At 50.5% G+C, this 26,614-nt stretch overlaps 1 protein-coding gene across 2 annotated transcripts in view; it reads right to left on the reverse strand.

Annotated features, from left to right (window-relative positions):
* Window positions 1-394: 394 nt before the first annotated feature.
* Window positions 395-26,614, reverse strand: part of CUX2 (cut like homeobox 2) — a gene marked incomplete at its 3' end in the record, with an annotated part of 260,924 nt that continues 234,704 nt past the window's right edge. For both annotated transcript variants that reach the window (XM_082853200.1, XM_082853199.1), the window contains 12 exons: window positions 23,442-23,633; window positions 23,289-23,347; window positions 22,815-22,863; window positions 22,622-22,721; window positions 20,809-21,487; window positions 19,948-20,045; window positions 14,416-15,215; window positions 13,035-13,194; window positions 7,728-8,000; window positions 6,088-6,276; window positions 4,567-4,840; window positions 395-1,187 (listed from right to left, as the gene is read on the reverse strand). In XM_082853200.1, the coding sequence (XP_082709326.1) occupies window positions 395-1,187; window positions 4,567-4,840; window positions 6,088-6,276; window positions 7,728-8,000; window positions 13,035-13,194; window positions 14,416-15,215; window positions 19,948-20,045; window positions 20,809-21,487; window positions 22,622-22,721; window positions 22,815-22,863; window positions 23,289-23,347; window positions 23,442-23,633 (3,666 nt within the window). The remainder of the gene's footprint in view (window positions 1,188-4,566; window positions 4,841-6,087; window positions 6,277-7,727; window positions 8,001-13,034; window positions 13,195-14,415; window positions 15,216-19,947; window positions 20,046-20,808; window positions 21,488-22,621; window positions 22,722-22,814; window positions 22,864-23,288; window positions 23,348-23,441; window positions 23,634-26,614) is intronic.

Genomic DNA, 26,614 nt, shown 5'->3' on the forward strand with positions numbered 1-26,614 from the left:
TCATAACTCTCTGTAATATCAAAACAGCATCAGCTGGGAATAAATTCCAAAGGATCCTTTATTAAAATATCTAAAAGAGGTCTATAAATATTTACTTTTCTAAAAGAGTTTGGAGTTTCCAGGGGAAGAATGTGGCGCCACTTTGCTTCTGCCTCCTGTAGAGGGGCCAGAGTGGAGAAGGGGGTGATCCCCGGGGCAGGGGCTGCTGAAAAGGGGAAGCAGAGGCACCTGCCTCACCTGCTCACTCACGACTTCACGGAACCGGGATCACAACCAAAACTGTCAAGCGGCGCGACACTGCGGTCCACGTTTTGATGGCTGAGCTCCTCCCTTCCTTACCCCGCCCTGAGTGAGAGGGAAGGTGGCCCCCGCAGCGAGCCCCTTGCCCCCACCTTTAGAACTCCCACTCCAGGGCCTCCTCGCGATTGGCAGCCCTCTCCAGCCGGTAGATGATGCTGTTCAGGTTGGCCATCTTCTCATGCCGCCGCTGCAAGTTGGGGTTCACCTTGGTGCTGGGGTGCAAGGCCCCGGTTGCGTCGGCAGTGGGGCTGGCACTCGGCACTTTGGCAGGGAGGGTGCCGGGTGGGGATGGGGAGATGGGGGCTGAAGAGGAAGGAACAGGTGACACAGACATCATGAGGCCCGGCGAGGAGGCAGCTGAGGGTGAGTTCAGTGACACCTCTAGGCTGCAGCGTGAGGACTCCGAGGCCGACTTAAAACTTAGAGGGTCCGGGTGTAGCCACTCCCCGCCCTCGCTCTCCTGGAGGGGCTGTAGCGAGGGGCAGGCTAGGGTGGCCCCGCCTGGAAGAAGGAGCCCAGGGGCTGCTTTTGGGAGTCCGTCGTTACCCAGAGTGTCAGGATGCACCTCTTTGGGGGAAACTTGGCCTTTGTCCAGCTCCTCTGAGTCCTGGCTGCCGGCCTCTTCCTCAGCATCCTCAGTCTGTTCCTGTTTAATCCTCACTTGCGTCTTGTCCTGGGTGGTCAGGGGTGTGATGCTCTCCTCGGGACCCTCCTGAAGCTTTAGTTCCTTCACAGTAGGCTTTTGGTCCTCAGCCTCAGAGTTGGGGCTCTGCGGAGTGGGGTCTGGGTGGGAGTGGCCTGGCGGTAGGATGCCAGGACCCCCACTGGGGTCGAGATCTGGTTCCTCTTGGGTCCCCTCCACCAACATCTCCCGGCGCATCCGGGACCTGGGGCAGAGACGGCGGTGAGCAAGGGGCTGGACGGGGACCGGCTAACCCTGGAGTCAAATCACATGAGTGGCCTTCTGACCCCACCCACTTCCCTGGGGGCTCACTAGGCATAAGCTTCTTCACATGCAGCATCTTAGTAAGTCCTCTCAACAACTCTGCAAGGTGGGTGCTATTATTATCCCCACTTCATAGAGGAGGAAACAAGGCTCAGAGATGTTGAATGACTTGCCCCAGGGTTCACAGCCAGTAAGTGGCAGAACCGGGACTTGAACTCAGGATTGTTGGATCCCAAAGCTCACAATCTAGACCTGTGCTGTCCAGTGCAGTGGCCACTGGTCACATGTGGCTCTCTCATTATTAAAGTTTTTATACTGATTACATGTTGAAATGGTTATATCTGTATATACTGAGCTAAATAAAATATACTATTACATTAATTTCATCTGTTTCTTTTTATTTTTAATGTGTTTACTAGAAAATTTTATATTATATATGTGGCTTTCACTGTATTTCTATTGGACAGCACTGTTTTAGAGCATTTTTCAAAGTCAAACCCAGATCTAGTTTGTGCCAATAACCCCCTGCTTCTTTCCTGGAGGGACTCTTAGACATCAGCCCAGAAGGGGAAACTGAGGCACACAGAATAACTTGTCTAGGTCACCAAGGCACACAGAGGCAGAGCTGGGACCAGTAGCTGGGAACCCTGAACTCCAGTCCAGAACCCATCCTCTCTTCACTTCAATGGCCTCCCTGTTGTCAGAGGGAAACTTATATATTATGTTTTAGAGCAGGAAATGATAGGAATGAGTCTAACTCCATTAACTATTTTCCTAATAGCATGAGGTCCAGAGAGGTCAAATCACTCGTCCAAGGTCATAGAGCGACAGGGCTTCCTCAGCATCTATCTTCAATGCTGTAGCTCTCTGCCCTTTTTTATTAATGACATCATATATTAATACCATTATTTATAATATTAATAATAAAGTACATGTTACTGATAAATAATACTCACATTTATAAATTTTAATTGTAAACATCATAATGATGGGTGCTTATCATGTACCAGGTACAGGGCCAAGCACTTTTGCAGGTTATTTCATTTATTTTTCATAATAACCTTATGAGCAGGATACTAGTTTCACTCCCACTGACAAAGATTACAAGGCTCAAAGAGGCACTGGGACTGCTACGGTCACACAGCCAGCAAGTAGTGCAGTTGGGCCCTGAACCCAGCAGTCTGGCTACACTCTCCTGCCTCCCTGGCTCCCTGCCCAGGTGGGGGATGGGGCCCCATCCCAAGATCCTGAGCCTGGAGGGACTGTGAAGGGTGATCTGGTTCACTTCTCTCTCTCAGTTCCTAATCCCTCCACAAAGGTGGCCTTGCCCACCTTCCAGGAGATTCTGTCATCTCCTTCAGTCCCCTCTAGAGGGAAAAGCTGCTGGGACCAGGGGGAGCACTAGTCATTTCCGGTAAGGTGGGATGTGAGGGTGTTTTGGGATGGCTCAATGCCTGAGCCTCTGTCATTAGAGCTTCCAAACTGTAGATCAAGTATAAATATGAGGCTAATAGTCATTTACACCATAGTAAAAATTAGTCTTTTTCTTCAATTCCTGACTCCCAAATCTATAGCAGGTCCTCCCTGGTAATTTTTTCTGAAAACATCCTATTGTTCACCTTTCCTAGAGCTCACTGAAGGTTGTAATGATACATTAATATAAGTACTCATTTAATAGTGACCTTCCCTGCTGGTCTGTAAGAGGTGCTAAGGGCAAGGACTTTGTCTTGTTCTCTTTGGTGCTTGGTACAGAGTTGGTGCTCAATAAACATTTACTAAATGAAGTAATGTATTCTTCTACAATTAGAACTCTTTGAGAGTGGTTTCTTTTAGGAGTGGAATTCTCTATGCTCATTCAAAGCCCAGCTCAAAGGCCACCTCTCTATAAAGTTTTCCCTAGGTAGAATTCCCTTTTCCCTCAGCCCCGTATTCATTCCTGTTTTACAGAATTTATTAGGTTGTTGCAAAATTATCTGGTTTGTGATTTTAAGCTCCCTAGGGCAGGGATGATAGCTTTGAACCCCTGTATCTCCTGACCCTAGCTCACTGTGCATACATGGCAAATATTTATTGAATGAATACATTGAATAATAATGGAGGGCTCAGTTCCTGTGGGAAACAAGAGGGGAGAGAATGTCCCCTGGGAGGGAAGGAGGGCATGAGGCTTTAAGGACCTACGTCATTTGCTGTTTGGCAGGCTCTGGGTCTGAGTAGGATAATATGCAATATTTTACAAAGTATGTACGCTTGAAGTGTTTCATTTGATCCTCAATTCAGCACTGTGGGGTTAAGTATTAGGTTCCTTATCTGTAAAATAGGGATGAGACTCAGAAAGGTACAGTGATTTGCTCAATAACACACAGCCAAGGTGGAACTTGAACTCAGGTCTGTGTGATGCCCATGCCTGGGCTGTGGAGAGAGACTTCAGGCATTCCACCCTTCCAGGCTCCTCCTTCCTCTTCTCTCTTGGGGGTCAAGAGACTCTCCTCTCTGGCACCACAGAGGCACCAGAGACATTTCTTGCTCAACAGGCTTGGTGGGGAGTGCCTCAGAGATGGTCCTCGAAATCCCATCAACCCTTCTCTGCAGGGCTCTCAGGAAGCCCTTCTGCGGTCTCCTTGGAAACTGCTGGACTCAGCCAGTCAATGCCCTCAGCCAGCGCCGGAACTAAATTCCCGGGCAGCCCAGCCCACCGCAGGTCAGCTACTCCTAAGACTAGGGACTGGTGAGTGGGAGAAGGCACCATAGAAATAGGAATCACCCATTCCCTGAGGTGGATGGTGCCCGAGGGGCTGCCACAGGGGTTTCCTTTGGCCTTAGGAGTGGGAGAGGCCAAGAGCCCCAAATCGGGGCTCTGACACAAGGTTCAGTGGGTAGTTAAGGTTCCTCAGGACTGTGCCCCAAACACCATTCCCTGTCCCTTCATAGACGCGGAGCAAGCTGGGTGAAGTCATAATAGAGACAGTGACAATAATGATGTCAACACCTACCACAAACTGTGTGCCAGGTATTTTATGTAAATACGTTGGCCCATCAAATCCTCAGGACAACTATATGAAGTAGATCCCATTATGGTTCCCATTTTATAAGTTAGAAGACTTGACGCTCAGGGAGGTGAAGTCCCTTGCCCAGGCCTCACAGCTGGAAATGGTTGAGCTGGGATTTATCAATAGATCCAGGTCTGCCTATGTTATAAAGCAATATGGTCCTCTTATCTCCCAGAGGCCACGCTGGGCTCCCTCCAGGCCCCGGGACAGGGAAGGGGGGCCGGCTGAGACCCCTTCCCACCCTCCCAGTGGCCACCCACTCAGTATCCCTACCTGTAGTTGTGGAACCAGTTGATGACGGTGTTGGTCTTGAGGTTGAGCTGGAAGGAGAGGAGCTCTATGGTCTGCTGGGAGGGGTAAGGCTCCAGCTGGTAGGCCTTTCTCAGCGCCTCCTTCTCCTCAGGGGCCAGCACTACTCGCGGCTTCTTGATTTGCAGGAGGCTCAGGTCCTGGGGCTGCAGGCAGGGGCTGGGGCACTCGGAGCGGGTGGCTGGAGACTCACTGTCTGAGCCGGTGCTGATGAGGCCGTACCTGCGCTTCAGGTAGGCTGGGGCGGGCGGGAGGGTGGGGAAGGGAGTGGGGGAGGGCTGAGAGCGGCCGACCAGAGGCCCATTGCTACCCGAGCTGAACCAAGCATCAGCTAGCGGTCCTCAAAGCCCTCCATGCCCCAAACGTTGGGACCCCCATGCACTCTCAGCCTTTTCTCCTTTCTTTCTCTCCTTTCACTTCCTCCGAGCGAGACGCGCTCGCCTACCCACACCTGGTCATTAGCACTCTAATTGTTAACATATGTAGAAGGTTCGCCTCACAGACAGGAAGGAAGTGCTCGAAAAAGGGTGCTCTGGAGCATTCTCTTGATTGTCAGAAGTGTCCCTGAATTTCACTACTTTTGTTGGGGGCAGGGGCAGGACATTAATTTTAAATGAACATAGTAATTGCATGATGCATCTCAGCCTCAAATTGTCAAAATGTAGGGGAAAAAAGGCACACCTCAGAATGGAGGAAGTAAGGCATTAGCGTCTCATTTAATCCGCACAGCAATGCCCTGAGGTAGATGCTGTGACTCTTACTTTCAGATGAAGTAGAATGAGGCACAGAGAAGGGAAGTAACTTGCCCAAGGTCACACAGCCAGGAAGTAACAGGACAAGTTCTCAACTGTACAGCTGTCTGATGCCAACAGCCGGACTCGGCCCTGCCCCATGTGCCGCTTACAGCTTGGCTTGACCCTGGGCCCTCATCATGAACTGCCTTGGCACCCTGGATGATGACTTTCCAACTCCTTGTATCTTATTTTCCAACTGGACCCTGAGCTTTTTGAGATCCAGGAATCCCTTATTCACAGCATGAGACTGGGAGGGCACAAACAGGTACTCAATGCCAGCTCATTTTTTCACGGATATAAAATAATATTAGACCATGTAAGAATCTGCAATTTCTTGTCCACTTCCACAAGGGAGGATTCTTGTTTGCTGGGTCAATTCTGTGCTTTGTTGTGTAGAAGCTGGGTAATGGGCAAAGGAGGTAATACAATAGGGAGGTGATGCAGAGGATGGAGGGATCAGAGAGAAAGGGGGTTTTGCGGAATATACAAAAGATTTTGGAGTAGCTGTCGGTGTGGGGAAGGATGCTGAGAGATGGGCTATTGGAATTTTCAGGGGAAAAGTAGTAAATGTTTTAATGGCTTGCAGTTATATTCTGTGGAATTGCTCTTTCTTGCAGCCCCACACCAGACTGAGACTGGACTCACTGGGACCCTGAGTTTATCTGGGACCCTGAGTTTACCCAGTGCTTACCTTTTTTCTCCAGCTTCTTCATGTCTCTCAGCTTCTCCACATTGTGGGGGTCATTGAGCCACAGCTGCATGCGCACAAAGGGCTCCCGCCCCTTCAGGCTCAGCTTGTGCCAGGGTTTTGGTCGGGACAGCAGGTCAGACACGGAGCCCTGTGTCAGCCCCAGGATGCTCTCCCCAAATAGCCGCTGCCCTGGAGACAGGGGAGGAGGGCAACCTGTAACCCCCAGGCTGGGCAGAGGTGCTCCCAGGAGACACAAGAAATAGGCCAGAGACATGGGAGAACCTAGGGAATGTCTCCACTGACTCAGAAGGGAGGATTAGACACATGGGGGAACCCACGCCCAGTGTGTATCTGGAAGAGACCTTTCTGCAAAATATGAGATGGGGGCGGGCAGACAGCTACCAAACAAAAATGCTTTCATGATTTAGATGTTCTTCACTCCTAGGGGATCCCTGAAATTGTCTGCAAACTTCAAGTGTACAAATTAGTATCACCTTGTCAGAGAGCAAGTTGAAAGGTTTTATCAAAATGTCAGTGTGCATATCCTCTGATCCAGCAATTCCACTGCCTGGGATTTATCCTCCAGTTGTATTTGCCCAAGGGCACAAAGACACATACAGACACAGTTTCAGAGGCAGCAGGAAATTGGGAACAAGCAAAATGCTCATCAGTTGGGTAAAAAATGTGGGGCATCCATGGCCTGAAAAATTTTGCAACAGTGACAAAGAATGCAGGTGGTCTATTCATTCTAAACTGGAAGGGTGTCCACAAACAGTGTTAATTTTTAAAAAGCAAGTATAAGGACAGCCTGTGTGTAATTTCATCTATCTAGAAAAAAGAAAAGAAGAAACTAGGTGAACATATATTCTTTTTTTTTTTTTTTTTTGCGGTACGCGGGCCTCTCACTCTTGTGGCCTCTCCCGTTGTGGAGCACAGGCTCCGGACACGCAGGCTCAGCGGCCATGGCTCATGGGCCCAGCCGCTCCGCGGCATGTGGGATCTTCCCGGACCGGGGCACGAACCCGTGTCCCCTGCATCGGCAGGCGGACTCTCAACCACTGCACCACCAGGGAAGCCCAACATATTTTCTTGTATGTGTTCAGAAAGTGTCAGAGAACGGGGAGGCAGGGGAGATTTTACTTTTTTATTTAAATTTTAATTCTTTTTTTCTGTACTATTTGGTATTTTTAAATAAAGATGCCTTATTTTTATTATAGAAATTGTAGTGAAAAGTTGGGGCTTGTGTGTATCCCTCTGGGAGGGGGGCTTGACACCCGTTTGAGCCTTGGAGGAGTTTGTGATTCAAAAAATTAAAGAATCCAGATTTCTCCTCTGTGCCCCCAGCACTGGATCAGGATTGTGTTAGAGTCTCACTGTTACTGGGATTCTCTAAGTCCTCCTGGAAGGCAGTTTTTGAAAGCTGTGGGCTCAGGATTTTAGGTCCTTTTCAGGCCCGTACTGACCTTCCTTGTGTCCCACTCTAGAGACCCAGGTCATTGTCAGATGCCTCCCAGAGGGTCCTGGATGCCCCAGGGCTGACTGTCGCCTGCAGGCAGGACCCCAGTGCCTGGGATCTCACTGCCAGCACTTTCCTTAAGGCAAGTAGGAGCCAAGCATCCCTGATTCCCGCCACCCTGTACCTAGGTTGTTGTCTGTGAGGACCTCTTTGACCCTCTTGGTGATGGAGTACGTGTCCAGCTCGGGGGACATGGCCACAATCTCCTGGATGCCCGCTGTGGTCTGGCTGCCTGAGTACATCTTTCCACCCAGCGAGGAGCTGGAGCGTCCCTCCGGCTGCTGGTTCTCCTTGCTGCTCTCCAGTGTCAGACTCAGGGGCTCCTGGGATGTCTTCTCCGGTGGCTCCGTGGGACTAGGGGGTGGGGATGGCGAGGACCTTGGTTCAGTGGGACTGGCTGTGGGCCACAGAGAGACAGAGAAGGCGGTTACTGCAATCTGGCATTGACACACATGGTTTGGGCAGGCTTGTTTGCTAGAGCCAAGAGTTGGCAGCACCCCTTTTGCAACCACCATAGTAATATCTCAGGCAAGGACTGTCCTGGATGTGAAAACTAGCGGATGAAAGTTAGATGAGGAATAGGCTATCCACATAGTCCCAAAGTATCTCCCCACAAGATACTTATTAATTACAAAGGGAAAAATAGTAACTTTACAGTACAGCTACCTGCCAGACACCACCTTAACCAAGTGATCAAAGTTAGCATCACCAATCATAGGACAAATAAACAACTGGTGCCTCCTGATACAATGTACTGAGAAGGACACAGCATCACTTCTGTGATATTCCTGCCCAAAGTGCACAGTCTGAATCTAACCACGAGGAAGCATCAGACAAAGGTGAACTGAGCCAGTCTACAACATAACTGGCTTCTAGTCTTGAAAAATGTCAAAACTGAAAAACAAAGAGAGGCAGAAGAATGGTCCAAACTAAAAGAGACTGAAGAGACATGACGACTAACTACAAGTTATTCTGAATCTGATCCTGGACAGGGAAAAATAAAATTATATAAAGGTGATTACTGGGACAACAGAGGAAAGTTGAATATAGATGGTGGGTTATGTAACAGTACTGTTATTATTGTAAAATTTCTCATGCTTGGGAGATACTTGTTGGAAACATTTAGGGGTAAAGGGACATGATGTCTTCAATTAATTTCTCAAATGGTCGAGAGAGAAAGAGTACAAATATGGCAAAATTAGCAACTGGTGAATCTGTGTGTAGGGTCTAGGAAGTTGGTTTTTCTATGGCTTCAACTCTTTGGTAAATTAGAAATTACATCAAAATTGAAAGTTAAGGAAAAAAAGGAGTTGGCAATGACCTACAAGCCCAACTACTGGGCATCAGCTAAATAAAATACAATGAGTCCCTGCAGCAATTAAAAATAATGTAATGAAAAGATGTCCACATAAGATGAGTAAGTTCTGGGATCTGATACACAGCATGGTGGCCGTAGTTAACAATCCTGTACTATATGACAGTTGCTGTGAGAGTACAGCTTTAATGTTCTCACTATAGCAACAAAATGGTAATTATGTGAGGGGAAGGATGTGTTAACTAACCTTACCATGGTAAACATTTTGCAATATATACATCTCTCAAATTGTTACATTGTCTACCTTGAACTTACACAGTGTTCTATGTCAAATATATCTCAATAAAACTGAAAAAAGAACAAGAAAAGATGCCCACAGTACCTTGGCATGTTAAAAGAAAGTGAGTTTTAAAACCACATTTTTCATTTGTCGAAAGACATTTTGTGTGAACGTATATTTAAAAACCACTTAGAAGTTATCTTGGGTGGGATGACTTTGTCGAACCTCAGTTCCTGAATCTGTTAAATGGGGCCGTAAGACAAATAGCGCTACACTTGCAACTATCCTACTCAGGGCCTGGAGAGGACTCGAGATAATGCGGATCACCTCTTGAGGAATCAGAGTCACCCACTGGACTTTCCAGCGTGAGCTGAGCCTCTGGACAATCCAGGGAGGGCAGGGGATGTGCCTAGGGAGGTGCCCCTAATAGGGAGGGGCGTGTGGTACAGGGTGTCTAGGAATCCCTGTGCTGGTCCACAAGGTGCCTTCCAGCGAAGCAGGAAAAGGTACCTCTTCCTCAAAGTGTTTAACTGGTGCCTGATGGAAATTTGTTAAGATAAACATAAAAATGTATGATAAGTAGGAAGTAAAGGGAGCCCCATAACCATCCTGCAGTGGCTTTGATTTTAGAAAGGACATCCTGAGCCTCTCTCTGCTCTAGATGGGTTCTTCCTTCCCTGTGGCCAACAAGTAGATCACTCTGATCAGACCACTCTCATGCTTCAGAACCTTCAATGGCTCCCCACTGCCCCTTGCACAAGAAACGTGTACCTCCTTGTCCTGGTGTTTAAGGCTCTGGACTCTGTTGTCCCTGCCCACCTCACAGACCTGGAGCAATTCACAGTCCCCTCAGTTACCCCTCTCCCCACAAACCTCCTAGGCTCTTCTAAACCCCTGTGCCTTTGTTTAGGCTGGTCTTCCCACTCTGAAAGCCTTCCTCCTAACCTTGACCTCCTATATATCCTTGAAGACCCAGTCCCAAATGCCCCTTCGCTGAGGTGTACACCTTTGGGGTCTAAGAGCACCTTGACTACAAATTGTCACGCTTCACTCTAATTCCTTGCTTGTGCCAGATCTCTTCCTTACTACATACAACAACAACAACGATGATGGTGACGACAATAATTCATGAAGCTTCCTTTTACTGAGCACTTACATGCCTAGCATAGTGCTATGTGTTTTACACCCATGATGTCAAGTCACCTTCATAACACCCCTAGGAGGTAGGTATGATGGTATCCCCTTTTACGGATGAGGCAACTGAGGCTCAGAGAGGTCAGGCAATATGTCTAAGGTCACAGAGTGGCTAGTGGCAAAACCAGGACTTGAGCTCAGGTATGCTTATGCCCGACATGGTCTTCTCATCCACTAAATACCAGCCCCTGGAAGGCAGAGAACATACGTTAGTCTTAGAGCCTGGGGAAGCAGGAGGTGCTTTTGAGTGAATACATTTCAGTCAGGACCACTCAAATCTGTTTCCACAAACCTGGGGTCCTGGTGTCTTGATCTGTGGGTAAGCAGGGGACAAGATGTCCACCCTCATCTGCACTTACCTCTCTTCCCAAACCGTGTATGATCCTGCCTCCCAGCCTTTGCTTTTGCTGTTTCTTATGCCAAGAACACTATTCTTGATTGTCTTTGCCTAACTGTATCCCTACCTCAAATCCTTCCATTACAAAGAAAAAACAAACAAACAATTAGACATTGGGGAAATGCCAATAAAAATTATGAGATACCACTTCATACCCACTAGGATGGCTACAGTAAAATATGGAAAAATAGCAAGTGTTGGCTTACTGTTGGAATGTAAAATGCTGCAATTGCTATGGAAAACAGTTTGGAAATTCCTCAGTAAGTTAAACATAGAATTACCATGTGACCCAGCAATTCCACTCCTAGATATATAGCCAAAGGAATTGAAAACGGGTGATCAAAGACATGTTCATGTTCAACATTATTCACAGTAGCCAAAAAGTGGCTTACCGCTCCGATGGGATATTATTCAGCCATAAAGAGGAATGAAATTCTGACACAAGCTATAGCATAGAAGAATCTTCAAAACATCATGCCAAGTAAAAGAAGCCAGACACAAAAGACCACATATTATCTTGATTCACTGATATGAAATGCCCAGAACAGGTAAATCCATAGAGTCAGAATGCAGGCTTGGTGGTTGCCAGGGGCTTTGGGGGAGGAGGAAGTGGAAGTGACTGCAAATGGGTATGGGATTTCCTTCTGGGGTGATGAAAATGTCCTAGAATTGTACAGAGGTGATGGTTGCACAACACTGTGAATGTACTAAATGCCGCTGAATCGTACACTTAAAAAAATGGCTAAAATGGTGAATCTGGTTTGTGAATTTTACCACAGTGAAAATGAATTAATTACAATATACCACCACACCAAAAAATAAAAATAAAAAAAGGATTTGGGACCCTTTCACAAGTGTAGGCTCTAAGGTGGAAACCCTAGGAGGCAGGGGAGTCTAACAGCTACCAGTCTTGCGTTCTAACCCTGGCTCTGCCACTAACTGGCCAGTGACCTTGGGCAAGTCACTGTGCTATTCAGACCCTCGATTTCTTCTTTTGTAAAACTGAAGGACAAAGAGTCCCTCTGGTCAAGATTAACACAAGGATTAAAGAAGAAAACACTGTAAGTGGTTAGCACTGTGTGTGACAAATGACTGCCATCATTATAACAGTTGTATTAGTCCTCAATTATAAAATATTATAAAATATTTCAAAGCTATAGAAATGTACAGAAAAGTCCTCCCTCCCTTCCCTGGGCCTATCACCTTAATAGATGTTAACACTGCCCTATTTGCTTCAAATTTCCCTGTTTGTTTTAAAGAAAAAAAGGAACAGAGACAGCCAGAGCCTTCTGGTCCCCTCCCAGTCTCTTCCTGGCCCCTCCCTGCCCAGAGCAGCCCCTCCTCGCAGGCAGGTGGGTGGTGGCACCTTTTTTCATTTCTTGTCTGTGGGCATTAACTTCTAAAATGAACACCATCACTGGGAGGTAAGATTTTGTTCCCAGACATTATGTTGCAGGTACTATTCCTGTTGATACCCATTGATCTGGTTCATTTCTATGAAACTGAGATATGGTTTTTGTCGTATTGACCAATCCCCACTTTAGAAATGGACAAACTGACTGAGCTGAGGTCCTTGGACTCGGAGTCTGGCGTCTCTTTGTCTCTGCCTTTCTCTGGCCTCAGCAGGTAGGTCAGGTGTCCTGTCCTGGCAGCAATCCCCGTCACGGTCTGGGTAGGCATCTCACCAGGGCCTTAATGGATCTGCCCACTGACTGTCACTGGGGAGGGAGCTTGAGCTCCCTGGAGTTCCCACCTCAGGGCCCCAATCCCTCTACTCTCAGGCTCTGTAACTCTGGGCAACTCTCTGAGCCTCAGTTTCCTCACCCAGGAAAAGTTCAGACTCCACCCTGCCTGTGCATCATTAATGGATGGATAACAGCTGCCCAAGGCCCTGTGCTAAGAAGGATTCTGAGGCTGCATGCTGGATTGCTGGGAGAAAGAGATCAATCGGCAGACTCCTGACGGGATGGGAAGGAAGGTGGGGCTCCCCATGCAAAGTATTTCTTCCACTTGCTCCACGCACCCGGGTGCCACCTAGAGGTTTAAAACCAGTGCCTGTCTGGCTGAAGGAAGGATGAAAGGGGAGCAGGGACACCAACTAGGAGCAACCTGCACTCTTTCAGGGCAGCAGCAGTGGCGCTGGGGCTGTGGGGACGCAGAGGGGGGCAGACCTGGGCAGTGAAGCCACTGCACAGACTGGAAGAGTGAGGGCTCTTGGCACTTCTGGGGCCCTGTCTACACTCACCCTGGGAGGCGCTGGGCTGCTGGCTGACGGCCTGGCCGAGCTGGTCCGAGAGCCACAGCTGCATACGGATGAAGGGCTCCCGCCCCTTCTGCGTCAGCTTGCTCCACGGCTTCGGCCGGGACAGCATGTCACTCACACTGCCCTGAGACAGACCCAGCACCTGGGGATGGGCAGGGCAGGAAGGGTAGGTCAGCAGGTCCCTGGCCATCCCCTCCACCACTCTCCCCAAGAACCTTAAGGCTCACTGTTCACTCCCGTTCTGAGAGGCCAGGGCTGCCTTCATGTGTTCTTCACTCCCCAGGTGTCTGCTGTGTGCCTGTGCTGTACCCCCCACCTGCAGTGCCCTTCCTGATTTCCCTCCATCTAAAAATTCTGCCTCAGGACTTCCCTGGCAGTCCAGTGGTTAAGGCTTTGCCTCCCAGTGCAGACTCCTGGATGGAGAACTAAGATCCCACATGCCGCACGGGCAAAAAACCAAAACGTAAAACAGAAGCAATATTGTAACAAATTCAATAAAGACTTTAAAAATGGTCCACATCAAAAAAATCTTAAAAAAAAAAAATCCTGCTTGGACTCTAAGAGCCCTTAAGTGCCCCCTCCTCCAGGAAGCCTTCCTGTGTCTCCCATTCAGGTCATTTCGCCTTCCTCTGAGCTTATGACCCTTTGCCTGCTCTTCTGCTATGGCCGGAGGTGATGTTTAAAACTACTTAACACGGACTTCCCTGGTGGCACAGTGGTTAAGACTCCACGCTCCCAATGCAGGGTGCATGGGTTCGATCCCAGGTCAGGGAACTAGATCCCACATGCATGTTGCAACTAAGAGTTCGCATGCTGCAACTAAGAAGCCGGTGAGCTGCAACTAAGAAGCCCATGAGCCGCAACTAAGGAGCACACCTGCTGCAACTAAGACCCGGCACAACCAAATTAATTAATTAAAAAATAAATCTACATTTTAAAAAGAAATAAAACTACTTAACAACTGGCACCAACCAATCAGGAGACCACCCCCCACCCCCGCAAGCTAGGCTGAGCCTTAACCCTTTAGTGGATGGACCATGGGAACGGTGGAGGGTACCCGAGCAGGGTCGGGTAGGTGGCTATTTCCTAACCAGATGGAAAGGTTTCACAGCTTTAAAAACCTCCTTGCCCTTGGCTCCCCTTCCTCCAGTGCCCAGGGACAGCTGGAAACAGGAAAAAGGGCTTTTGGGGTCACACAGACCAGGGTCCGAATCCTGCTTCTGCCCAGTTCTTGCACACGAGCACGCGCGCGCACACACACACGCATTCTTTCCAGACCATGGACGTGGGATGGGGGTCCTCCCTCCCCAGGTCCCGTGCTCCAGGCCCCGGAGGCTCCGAGGGTGGGCCCCGCCATCTTCACCTTCTCCCCGAAGATCCTCTGGCAGATTCCATTCTTGGCCAGCTTCTCCTTGACCTGGCGCGTCAGCTCCAGGGTGTCCACCTCACGGTACATGTAGAGCTCGTATTGCTCGGGGGTCAGGGGCGGCACGGTGGGCTTCAGCGTGCGGGGCACGTAGGCCGGGTAGTAGGCCAGTCGCCCACCGCTGCCCGCCTCGGGGCCGCCCCCCTCGGCCTTGAGCTCACCCACCCTGGGGGGCTCATCCTCACTCCCGGCCGCTTCCTCCTCAGGGGCCGTGGGCGCCTCGTCCCCACGGGGCCATGCCCGCCCGCTGGGCTGGCCGGAGTAGCTGGAGGAGGAGGAGGAGAGTGAGGGCGAGACGGAGGCGTAGGGGCGGCTGAGGAGGCCGCGGTCCGAGGCCCAGTGGTGGTCGAAGTAGCCGGCATCGCCGATCTCTGACTTGACCTTCCGGATGATGCTCTGCACAAAGGCGGCCGGGGACAGGACCGTGAGGGATGTCTGTGTGGCACTGCTGCTGGTGCCCCCACTGCCGACACCACCGCCGCCGACACCACTCTCCTCCTGCTTGACATGGGCCGGGGCCCCGTTCTGGCTCATGGCGGCCAGCGAGGGCCGCTCTGGGGGCGAGGGAGGCACCGAGCGGCCGCGGGGGCCTGCCTCCATCTCCAGTAGGGCCTGCTGCTGCGCTTGCATCTCGCGGCGCGCTTGTTCCAGAATGTTCTTGATGGCATCTTCTGAGGTGCTGGCGGGGGCTGTGCCATTGGTGATGCTCAGTGGGGCTGTCGAGTTCTTGGGCTCACCTGTGGGAAAGATGACAGGGTGGCTGGAGGCCCATGGTCAGAGCATGGATTGAAGGGCAAAGATGTTCACAGCACAGTATTTATATCAGCAAAATGTTGGAGGCAACCTCTTTGTCCAACAGCTGGGGATTGGTTAAGTAAATTAGGGTCCATCCCTATGACAGAATATTAGGCAGCCATTAAAAATCAGGTTGACAAATTATACTCCAATAAAGATGTTAAAAAAAAAAAGGAAACAGAAAAAAAAATCAGGTGGACAGTGAGATTTTAGCATATGTGGAGAAAGTGCTCATGGGGATAATATAACATTAAAAAAAGACTTGTCTTTTGCATATGCTGTGATCCATCTATGCAGATAAAAGCAAGTTCCAGAAGAAGAAACACAGTATAACCTGCTTTCTAATTGAGCTGCGAAATAAGCAATGTATCACTTAGTGAAAAATCTTTTTTTTTTTTTTAAGAGTGGTAAACAAAAAGGAACAACAGAACATTGTTTCCCTCTGCCCTGTTAGTGGCCTTTCCCATGCTGAGGTCTCCCCACCCCTGGACCAACCCATATCAACACAGCCCTTCCTCTATTACCTGGTTGTGCAGTCTATACCCTAGTGGATCCTCACAGCCTCAATTTTAATTTCCAATTAAAAAGCAATAGAGCAATGGAATATTATCCAGCCATAAAAAGGAATGAAGCACTGATACATGCTACCATATGGAATAATCTTGAAAACATCATGCTAAGTGAAAGAAGCCGGACACAAAAGGCCACATATTGTATGGTTTCCATTCCTATGAAATATCCAGAATAGGTAGATTCATAGACACAGAAAGTAGACTGGTGGTTCCCTGGGGCTTAAGGGAGGTGGAGAGTAGGGAGTGACTGCTAATAGGTACAGTGTTTCCTTTTCGGGGTGATGAAGATGTTTTGGAACTAGACAGAAGCAGTGGTTGCACAACATTGTAAGTATACTAGACACCACTGAATTGTTCACTTTAAAATGGTTAATTTTATGTTATATGAATGTTACCTCAATTAAAAAAAAAGTAGGGGCTTCCCTGGCTGGCACAGTAGTTAAGAATCTGCCTGCCAATGCAGGGGACACGGGTTCGAGCCCTGGTCCTGGAAGATCCCACATGCCGTGGAGCAACTAAGCCTGTGCACCACAACTACTGAGGCCCGCGCATCTAGGGCCCGTGCTCCGCATCAAGAGAAGCCACCGCGATGAGAAGCCCGTGCACCGCAACGAAGAGTAGCCCCCACTTGCCACAACTAGAGAAAGCCCGCACACAGCAATGAAGACCCAACGCAGCCAAAAACAAATAAATAAATTTATTTTTTAAAAAAGTAATACATGCCTATTGTGGACAGCTAAGAATGCACAGAAAATTAAGATGAAAATAAAAATCCCCTCTAATCTTTCCCCCAGAGGCAACCACATGAAATTTTCTCATGTTTTTCCTTCCAATCTGTTTTCTAACAACATTCATGGGATGGTCACACTTGATATGCAGGAGTGTGGCCTGGTTTGCCCTCACTTGGTGTCAACATGAGTATTTTTTCCTATGATTATAAGTTCTTCTCTCTTTAATGGCTACATATACCACTGAGGAAATACCCTGTGCTTTACTTACCTGATCCCCCACTGCTAGATACTTAAGATTGTTTCTAGTTTGTCACTGCTGGAAACAACGATAAAGAGATAGCTTGTGTATAAAATTTTGCCCCCATTCTGGACATTTCCTTTGATCCCCAAAAGTAGAACTCCTAAGTTAGTGTCAACCACATTCATTTCCTTCCCAGAGGACTGCTAATTGCTCTCTGCTTAGCCTCCACTCTTGTCAGGGGCACGGGGGGGATAACCTGGCACTCCTCCTCTTGTTGAACTCTTCACAGACCCTTCACAGGAAACCCCCAACTATGCAAAGGTTTCCCTCTATGATGTTGCCTTTTTAATTTCTTTGCTGCCTTGTTTCTGACCCCACAGTGGGAGAGCACTGTACAGGGAGTCAGGAGACCTGGGTTCTCCTTTGGTCTCTGAATAACTGTGAGTATGTCTCCTCCTCTTTGGCTTCAGTTTTCCTGTTCAGTGGGAGAGTTAGATTAAACTGTTTCTCATGATTCTTTTCCCCCCAGTACTGTGTCTCATCTATATGTGTAAGCACTATCTAGCACACAGTAGGCACTTAATAAACGTTTGGGACCGGTTTCGTGGAAGACAGTTTTTCCATGGACTGGCGGGGGGATGGGGGTGGGGGGATGGTTCAGGCCAGCGATGGGGAGCCATGGGGAGCGGGGATGAAGCTTCACTCGCTCACCCACTGCTCACCTCCTGCTGTGCGCGGCCCGGTTCCTAAGAGGCCGTGGGCTGGTACTGGCCCACGTCCCGGGGGTTGGGGACCCCTGGTGTACACAGTAAGGGCTCAGCAGATTATATGGGTGGAGCAGTGTAGGCTCCCAGCAGGGTAAGCCCCTCTCTACCCTTTCCAGGGACCGAGAAGGGGAGGGATCTTGGGGAACTCCTGGCTTCCAGCAGCAACCAGAGGCTTGGGAATCGGGACACTTGCTCCGAGTCGCCACCATGGGGCAGCAGACAATGTAAAATGGAGTGCGAGTGCTGAAGCCAGCATCTAGTTCTAAGTCAGCTGTGGTCTACACTGTGTTGTACTACCTCATGCTGGGTGCAGGGATGTGACTAGGTCCCTGGCTGCAAGAATCCCCCAGACTGGTGGGAGGGACAGCCACATCAGCAGAGTCATTTGTAACATGAATAAATGCAACAATGGAGACATAATAATGATAATGTAATGAGGACAGCTAACTTTTCAGGGGCACCTTCTACATACTAGACCCCAGTTGAGTGCTTGCCAGGCCTGATCTCATTTGATCCTCACACAACCTTAAGAAGGGAGTACAAATACTGTGTCCATTTTAAAGATGAGAAAATGAAGGCACAGAGAGGCTAAGCGATTTGCCCATGGTCACACGGTTAATAAGTAGCAGAGACAAAATTTGCAGCCAGGTCACTCTGGCTCCAATGCACCAAACAATACAGGTCATTATGGGGGATCCAAGGAGGGGTGGTATCCAATCCACCTGGATGGGGATGAGGGGCTTCCTGGAGATGACTTCTGAGTTGAGTGGTAAAGTATAAGCAGGAGTTGGCCAGATGAAAAGTGGCTGGGGTGAGGATGGCATTAGGGGCACAGGGAACAGGAATGAGAATAAGCATGACTATAAACGGTTCATGTGAGAGGCACGGAGGGGTCAGGAGGAGTCTGAAGACTATAATAGGGCCTGTAGGTCTTGTTGGAGACTTGGGATTTTATCTGAGGGTAATAGGGAGCCATGGAAGGATTTCGAATAGTGATATGACCATGTGTGTCCTCTAGAAAGATCCCTCTGGCCTCTGGGTGGAGAATGAGCCAGAGCATGGCCTAGAATGTCACTGGCAAGACTAGTAAATAGGCTACTGCAATAGTCCCAGCAAGTGGTGATGGTGGCTCACTAGGCTGGTGGCAGTTGGGGTGGGGATGGACAAGCTTGAAAGAAGCACTCAGAAGTTAAGTGACCCCTGGATGGGGTAAGGGTTAGGGTTAGGGTTAGCGTTAGGGTTAGGGTTGTTGGAATTTCCAGGAGTGGATTAACTCGTCTAGGAAGAGTAAGAAAGTCAGAGGGCCTGGGGTGGAGCTCTGGGGGAACCCCACGTTTGAGGGGGTTGATGAAGAAAGTGCACTGTGATAGGCTAAATAATGGTCCCCCAAAGATATCCATGTCCCAATCCCTGGGACCTGTGAACATGTTACCTCACATGGCAAAAGGGAGTTTGCAGATGTGATTAGAGTTAAGAATTTTGAGATGAGGAGATTATCCTGGATTATCTGGGTGGACCCCACATAATCACAATGGTGCTTATAAGAGGGAGGCAGAAAGATGAGAGAGAGACAGAGACTAAAGATGCTATGATGCTAAGATGAAGGAAGAGGCCAGGAGGCAAAGAATCTGGGCACCCTCTAGAAGCTGAAAAAGGCAAGGAAACAGATTTTCCCCTAGAGCCTCCAGAAAGAACGCAGCTGTAGCCCAGGGAGGCTGACTTTGGACTTCCGACTTCCAGAACTGTAGGATGATAAATTTATGCTGTTTTTAACCACTGAGCTCTGAGTGTGGCACCCACTGGGGAAGTGTAGCAGGCATGGTTTGAGAGGTGGGAGGAAGCCAGGGGAACAGTGTCTCACTGGGAACTTGAAAGTAAGGTGCAAGAAGGAAGGTGAGACCGATGGTCGGGGGTGAGGCTCAGGCCTCTGTGCTTGACAAGCTCCTGTGTGAATACTGGTCACTGTGCCTCCTGAAAGTTGAGGACATTTGGACAACTCAGACCAGGAACGCCAACAGAACTCCGCAGTGAGGGCAACGTTCTGTGGGCGTGCTGCCCAACATGGCCGCCACTCGTCACCTGTGCAACGTGGCTACTGCGGCTGAAGAACTGAGGTTTTAATTTCACTTAATTTTAGTTAATTTAAATGGATATAACCACACGTGGCTTGTAGCTCCATACCGGATGGGACCTGGCACTTTCCAGGCCTAGACCTCACTTGGCTGCAGGTCTGGAAAGAGGCAAAGAGGTTCTGACCTGCTTGGAATCCCCTCTGGAGTGGATGAAGGTGGACAAGGCCTTGCCTCCTGCTCAGAGCAGGCCCTGGAGGCCTCGGGCCTCAGCTGCTGTGGGGTCACACTCACCCCCCTTCTGCGACTCGATCTCCTTCTTGGCCTGCTCCAGGATGCTCTTGATGGCGTCATCCGAGCCGGTCTCTGGTGTGCGGATTCTCGGGGTGATACTGCCTGGGGGAGGAAAGGAGGCATCTGCTGTGGGGACCTGCATGTTGGGGATCAGTCCCTGGAGCTGGGCAGGGTGACAGCCTGGTGCCCTCCTCTGAGGGCCAGACCGTGAGTATGTGTGGCAGGACCATCACTTTGTTAGTCTGTGTGACAAACTGTGGACCTACAAGTGATTCTAGCTTGAAATAATAATAACAACAACAAAACCCACTGACGGCAGCCACCCTCAAAGCTAACAGTTCTCAAGAACTTACTACATGCTTTATGCTCATTTAACCCCCGCCATGAGGCTGACAGATGGGGAAACTGAGGCACAGAGCAGCTAAAGTGGATTGCCTGAGGTCACTCAGTAGATGAATGCAGAGCTGGACACAAACTCAGGTGCTTGTGAGGTCAGAACTTGGGCCCTTCACGTGGATTACCCTAGAAACTGAGTCTGCCAAGGTTGGCAGTCACCCAGGCTGTCGTACAGATGGGTAAACTGAGGCTTGGAGGTGCTCAGCGGGTATCTGCCAAGGCAGCCCCTGGGGCCCAGACTTTTCCCACCGTTATCAGCCTGAACAGCATCACAGCGGCCAGAGGGGGAAACTGAGGCACAGAAAGGCAGAGTCACTTGCCCCGAGTCACACGGCTGTGAGGTGGCAGACCCAAGGCTCTGAACCCCGAGCTGTGCTCTCAGACCCCAGCCAGCCCCGTGCCCTGGGCTGGGTCGTGGAGACCAGGTCTGAGCCTGTGCGTCGCAGATGGGCCCTCGGCCGGCACTTACCTCTTTGCCGCACCTGGATGGTCCTCAGAGCCAGCACATTCTGCTCGTCCGACAGGAACTGCTTCATCTTGATGAAGGGCTCCTTGCCCTTCACCGTGAGCTTGCGCCAGGGCTTGGGCCGGGCCAGGATCTCGCTGACCGAGCCCTGGGACAGGCCCAACACGTAGTGGCCAAACACCCGCTGCCCGATGTTGTGTTTGAGCAGCTGCTCCTTCACCTGGAATGCGATCTCCGCCGTGTCCAGCTGCTCCTCCTCTGCCCCGGCTCCCGCTGTGGCCACGCCGCCGCCACTGCCCTCTGCTGGCTCAGGGCCCCCGGGCGGCTCAGGGCCAGGGGCTGGGGTGGCAGGGGCCGTGGGCGGCTTTGCGCCATAGAAGGCCGGGGGGAACACCAGCAGGCCTCCCGCCTCCCCCTTGAAGGCAGACGGGGGCATCATGTGCTTGGACAGCAGCGTGTCCCCTGCCAGTCTCTCCCCTGAAGCCAGGCTGGGGAAGGGGGACAGCGAGAAAGTCCGAGGGCCATCAGGGCCGAGGCCAGGGCCCAGCAAGGGCTGCCCTGGGCTGGGGGACAGGGGGTCTTCGGGCCCTGGTGGCGGTGGGAGCTGTGGAGGGGATGGGTAGGACTGCTCCGTGCCCAGAGAATCCTTGATGGCAACATCCTCTGAAGGGTCTTCCTCTAGAACACCAAGGCAGACAGAGAGAGGAAGAGAGGAGAGACAGAGAAAGACAGAGAGGTGGATAGTGATGGGGAAAGACAGAGACAGAGACAGGGAGAGAAATCACAGAGAGACACAGAGATAGAAAAATAGAAATAACAGGGGAGAGACAGAGACAGGCAGAGGTGGAGAGACAGAGACAGGCAGACAGAGACAGTGAAAGACAGAAAGCAACAGAAGGACAAAGAGATAGAAAGAGGGAGACAGAGAAACACATACAAAGAGACAGAAATTTGGAGGGAGAGGAAGAGGGCACAGGGCAGGAGGGAGTGGGGACAAGTGCTATAGGCGTCTGGCGGCGCGAGGCGCCAACACTGGCTGTTTCTGCCACACACACTCCCTGCCCCCTTCTCTGATCCCCATCCTTCAAGGCTCGGGCCAAATGCTAGTTCTGGGGAGCCCCCCTCCCACCATCAAGCACATCAACTGAGCACTCGTTATGGGCCCAACACCTTGCCCTGGGAGGATTAACCCCCATCCCAGAGCAGGACAGCCCACTTCCTGGGTGCTCACCCTGCACCCCTTGTCTATGTGTTTGTATTTCCCATGCTGCTAACTTACTCCACCCGCACAGGGCCCATTGCCGCCCCCACCTCACAGATGAGGAAATGGAGGCAGCACACAGAAAGTGTTGGCTGGGGCCACATGGCTGAAAGGTCATGAAGCCACTGTGTGAGAAGAAGGGGCGATGTGGGGGAGACAGGCGTGTCTGCAGGCCGTGCCCAGGGGTCTGCTGTAGGGGGTGCGGTGTGAATGCCCTCCTTGTCCCGTGACCTCTTCTACTGCTCTCGAAGGCTAGGGCATGAGCAAGCCCTTCGGGGGACCTCAGGAGGGCCTGAGTGAGCTGTGTGTCCCTGAGTGTGGGCGTGGATGTGGGTGGCACCCTGTGGGACAGCTGCCTGCTGGCTTAGCTGTGGATGGCACCCAGCTCAGCCCCTGGCACCCAGGAGGCGCTCAATCAACATGCCCGCCTTTTATCCATCATCCTCCGGCCCATGTGGAAGGCAGTGGTCTGAGGGCATGGAGGAGGCCAGAGACCCACGGGCAGCTCCCACCCCGGCCCCTCAGTCCCAAGAGCACCCCTCCTCCCCTACCAGGGCTGGCCAAAAGACCAGGCTTTTCTAGAAGGAATTTCTGCGCAGGGAAGAATGCCTCCTTTGCCATGAGCAGGGAGTCTTCGGGCTTTGCCATGCCCTGAGGAGACAAGAAGCAGGGCTGAGAGGGCATGGCTGGTACAAGGCTCTCAGGGGCAGCCTGCCCTGTGGGGAAAGTGGCGGGGACACTCACCTGGGGGAGGCTGCAGGTGTTGGAGGCCAGCTTCATGGCTTTGAGGATGCTGCCAGAGAAAGTGGAGAGAGTGTGAGGCCAGCCAGTTCCCCAGGCCAGGGGAGAGGCACTACGACCTGCTATCTTCCCTGATTGACAGCAAGGACCCCAGCCCCCAGGACCCCATGTAACACGGGACTCAATGGACAACAGGCCTTAAATAGTGGGCTTGTGAACTGGTCTGCTGTCACCTGGAGGAGTGTGGCTTGAGCTCATCTGATTAAGGCATCATCCCCCTGCCCAGTTACAGCACCAGCAAGGCTATGTTTTCCCACAGGCAGCTCTTGATGACAAAGGTCCGGGCATGACACCCAAGGTGCCAGTGGAGAGTTGACAAGGGTAACACAAAGCGGGGTCTGGTGGGAGGGAGGAAGATGGTGAACTTTGCCGAGGGCCCCTTGCTATCTTCCCAGGCAGCTGCGCCCCACACAGTACCTCAGCTCTGTTTTAATTTCTTCATAGTCAGACTGTGCCTGAAGCTTCTCTTCCAGCTTCTAGAAGAACAAAGATGGTGAGGCTGGTCCACGTCCTTCTGCCTGGGGACTCCCCACCCATCTCCCATCTGCCCACCTCCTCCCCAAGACCTACTTCGATGGCCTCCGACTTGGCCATGAGCTGCCGCTCTAGGTCTGCAATCTGGTTGGCGGAGGTCTCCTCCAGCTCCTGCAGAGAGTTCTGGAGGTGCCGCACATCCTTCAGCAGCCGCAGGATCTCCCGATCCTTGGAGGCCAGGGCAGCCTCAAGCCGAGGGCCCGAGCACAGAGCGAAGTTCACCTTATCCTGGGCACAAACAGGGGCTTGGAGGGGCCGGGAGGTGTGGGGCAGGGGGCTGCAGGGCTGCTGTGCTCCCTGGGGTGACTCAGCCCCTCTTACAGGCCTGTGGCTTTCCCCTTACCACTTCTAAGCCTTTGCTCAGGCTGGTCCCACCTGCCTGGATGTCTTTCCCTCTCTTCTTGAAAAGAAATAAGGAGGGAGAAAGAGTGGTCAGAGAAAGTATTTTGGAGGAAGGTATGTCTAAACTGTGATGAAGTTCAAGAACAAGTTAGTGATTTGGAAAGTTGCTTGGCAGCCTCTGCTAAAGGTGAAAATTCAGTGCCCTAAGTCCTGGTGGAATATATGCAGGAGAAATGTGGGCACTTGTGCACCAAGACACAGGATGTGAACGTTCACAGCAGCCCTCTCTGTAATAGCTCCAAACCTGAAACCCCCCAGAGGCCTACCCACCAGAAAGTGGACAGATTGTGGAATACTCACACAACAGAATACTAGACAGCAACAAAAACGAATAATCTACATTTACTTGCAACACAGTATGATGACTCTGCCAGATATATCATAGAGCCAAAGAAGCCAGACACCAAAGTGTACGCGTGATTCTATTAAGATCAGATATCAAAACAGGCAAAACCCATCTGTGCTGTTAGAAGTCAGGGGGAGCGGCACCTGGATGGGGTCATGAGGGAGGCTTCCGGGTGCTAGAATGTTTTATTATTTTTTTAAAATATTTATTTATTTATTCATTCATTCATTTATTTATGGCTGCGTTGGGTCTTCATTGCTGCACGCGGGCTTTCTGTAGTTGCGGTGAGCGGGGGCTACTCTGTTGCGGTGCACGGGCTTCTCATTGTGGTGGCTTCTCTTGTGGAGCACAGGCTCTAGGTGCACAGGCTTCAGTAGTTGTGGCACACGGGCTCAGTAGTTGTGGCTCAAGGGCTCTAGAGCACAGGCTCAGTAGTTGTGGCGCACAGGCTTAGTTGCTCTGCGGCATGTGGGATCTTCCTGGACCAGGGCTTGAACCCGTGTTCCCTGCATTGGCAGGCGGATTCTTAACCACTGTGCCACCAGGGAAGTCCCTAGAATGTTTTATTGTTGATCTGGATGCTGGTTATGGGCTGTGTTCACTTTGAAAAATTCCAAATGTTGTACACTTATGATATGCACGTTTTCCCTTGTGGATGTTATACTTCAATAACACATTTATTAAAAAGAAACAAAAAGAGCCCGCATGCCGCCAACTACAGAGCCCACGCGCTCTGGAGCCCGCGTGCCACAACTAGAGAGAACGAAGAGCCCGCACACCACAATGAAAGATCCCACATGCCGCAACTAAGACCTGACACAGCCAAAACCAAAATAAATAAATATTTTAAAAAAAAAGAAAAAAAGAACTAGTCAGTTGGGTGAGGAAGTGGTAGTTATAGGATGTTCCTGGCTAAGAGAACAGCAAAGGTTTGGGTTTCTAAATCGGGCCCAGGTCCCACTCCCGGCAGCAACAGACCCACAGGATTAGACCTGAGACCTTGCAGCCGTGAGACACGTTAGGGTGATTCCTTCCTCATCCTAATTTGCCACCAGCCCCAAGCCCCACAGCTTCTCCGGGTTTTAGGAAATGGCCCCTTTCTCCTGGTTGAAGATGAAGAGGTTTCTCTTTGAGGGGACGTGAAGTCAGGCTGCCCTTGAGCTCAGTTACAAATGAATCTCAGCAGCATTACGAAGAAAAAAAAACAAAGAACAACTGACCACTACCAACCCCAGCTATTCTTCTATGGAGCTAAATGCCAATTAAAACAGGAAGCGGATGCCATTAACACATTAAATTAATTAGCATCGAGCGCCACTGTTGTGCTCAGAAAAGCTCACCCCCCGGCCCAACCCAGCAAAGTTCCTCATGGCTGATTAGCACAGGCATTTGCTGGCTTCCATGGGGGTTAATTAAGAACCACTGGCAAATTCTCTCTGAGGCATCCTCATGAGCGCTCTCGCTCTCAGTCTTTCTTGTGTTCATTCTCTATGTCGTGCAGACATCAGGCACGTTGATACATACACACTGCCTCCTGGGACACGGGCACAGGTGCACACACCTATGGACACACACTGACACATGTACCTGTGGGGATACTCATGCTGAGAAGCACACGCACGGAAATGCATAGGCACCAAAGAGACGCGTCACCATCACACACACAGACATGTATGTGCTCAGAGGCCACATGCTCACGTGGGCAAAAACACCCTGGACATACCCCAAACACACTAGTAATAGTAACACTGCATTAAATATTTACTGAGCATAGACTATAAACCAAGCACCATGTAATCCTCTCAATAACCCTATAAGGCAGGTCCTATTTATACAGATGAGGAAACTGAGGCACAGTTAGGTTAAGGATACAGTTATTTGCCCAAAGGTCACAAACAGACACACATACACAGTAAAACACGTTCAGAGAGACTCATTCCAATATTTAAACAGGAAGACAGATACAGACACAGGTCTATGTATCAGGGTGTCAGGTGAAATGAAAATTATGCCAGCCACTTCAGGTTCATGAATGGAGGCTGCAAATCACCCTGGAGCAGACCTGTTATTATGTAAGCAATCATGAATTTCATTCCTTGATATCTGGAAAGAAATCTGGAAAGAAGGTGGACCAATTTACATAAGGAAGCCAGGCTTTCTGGGAGAGGAACAATGAAGACTCTTATTACATGACAGAAGGGTAGGTTGGGGTGGGCCTGATTAAAATCCCTTGGCAGGGGCTTCCCTGGTGGCGCAGTGGTTGGGAGTCCGCCTGCCGATGCAGGGGACACGGGTTCGTGCCCCGGTCTGGGAGGATCCCACATGCCGCGGAGCGGCTGGGCCCGTGAGCCATGACCGTGACTGCACGTCCGGAGCCTGTGCTCCGCAACGGGAGAGGCCACAACAGTGAGAGGCCCGCGTACCACAAAAAAAAAAAAAAAAAAAAAAAAAAAAAAAAATC

Source organism: Leucopleurus acutus (assembly GCF_964270905.1).
Source record: "Leucopleurus acutus genome assembly, chromosome: 13".
In the NCBI taxonomy this organism is placed as follows: Eukaryota; Metazoa; Chordata; class Mammalia; order Artiodactyla; family Delphinidae; genus Leucopleurus; species Leucopleurus acutus.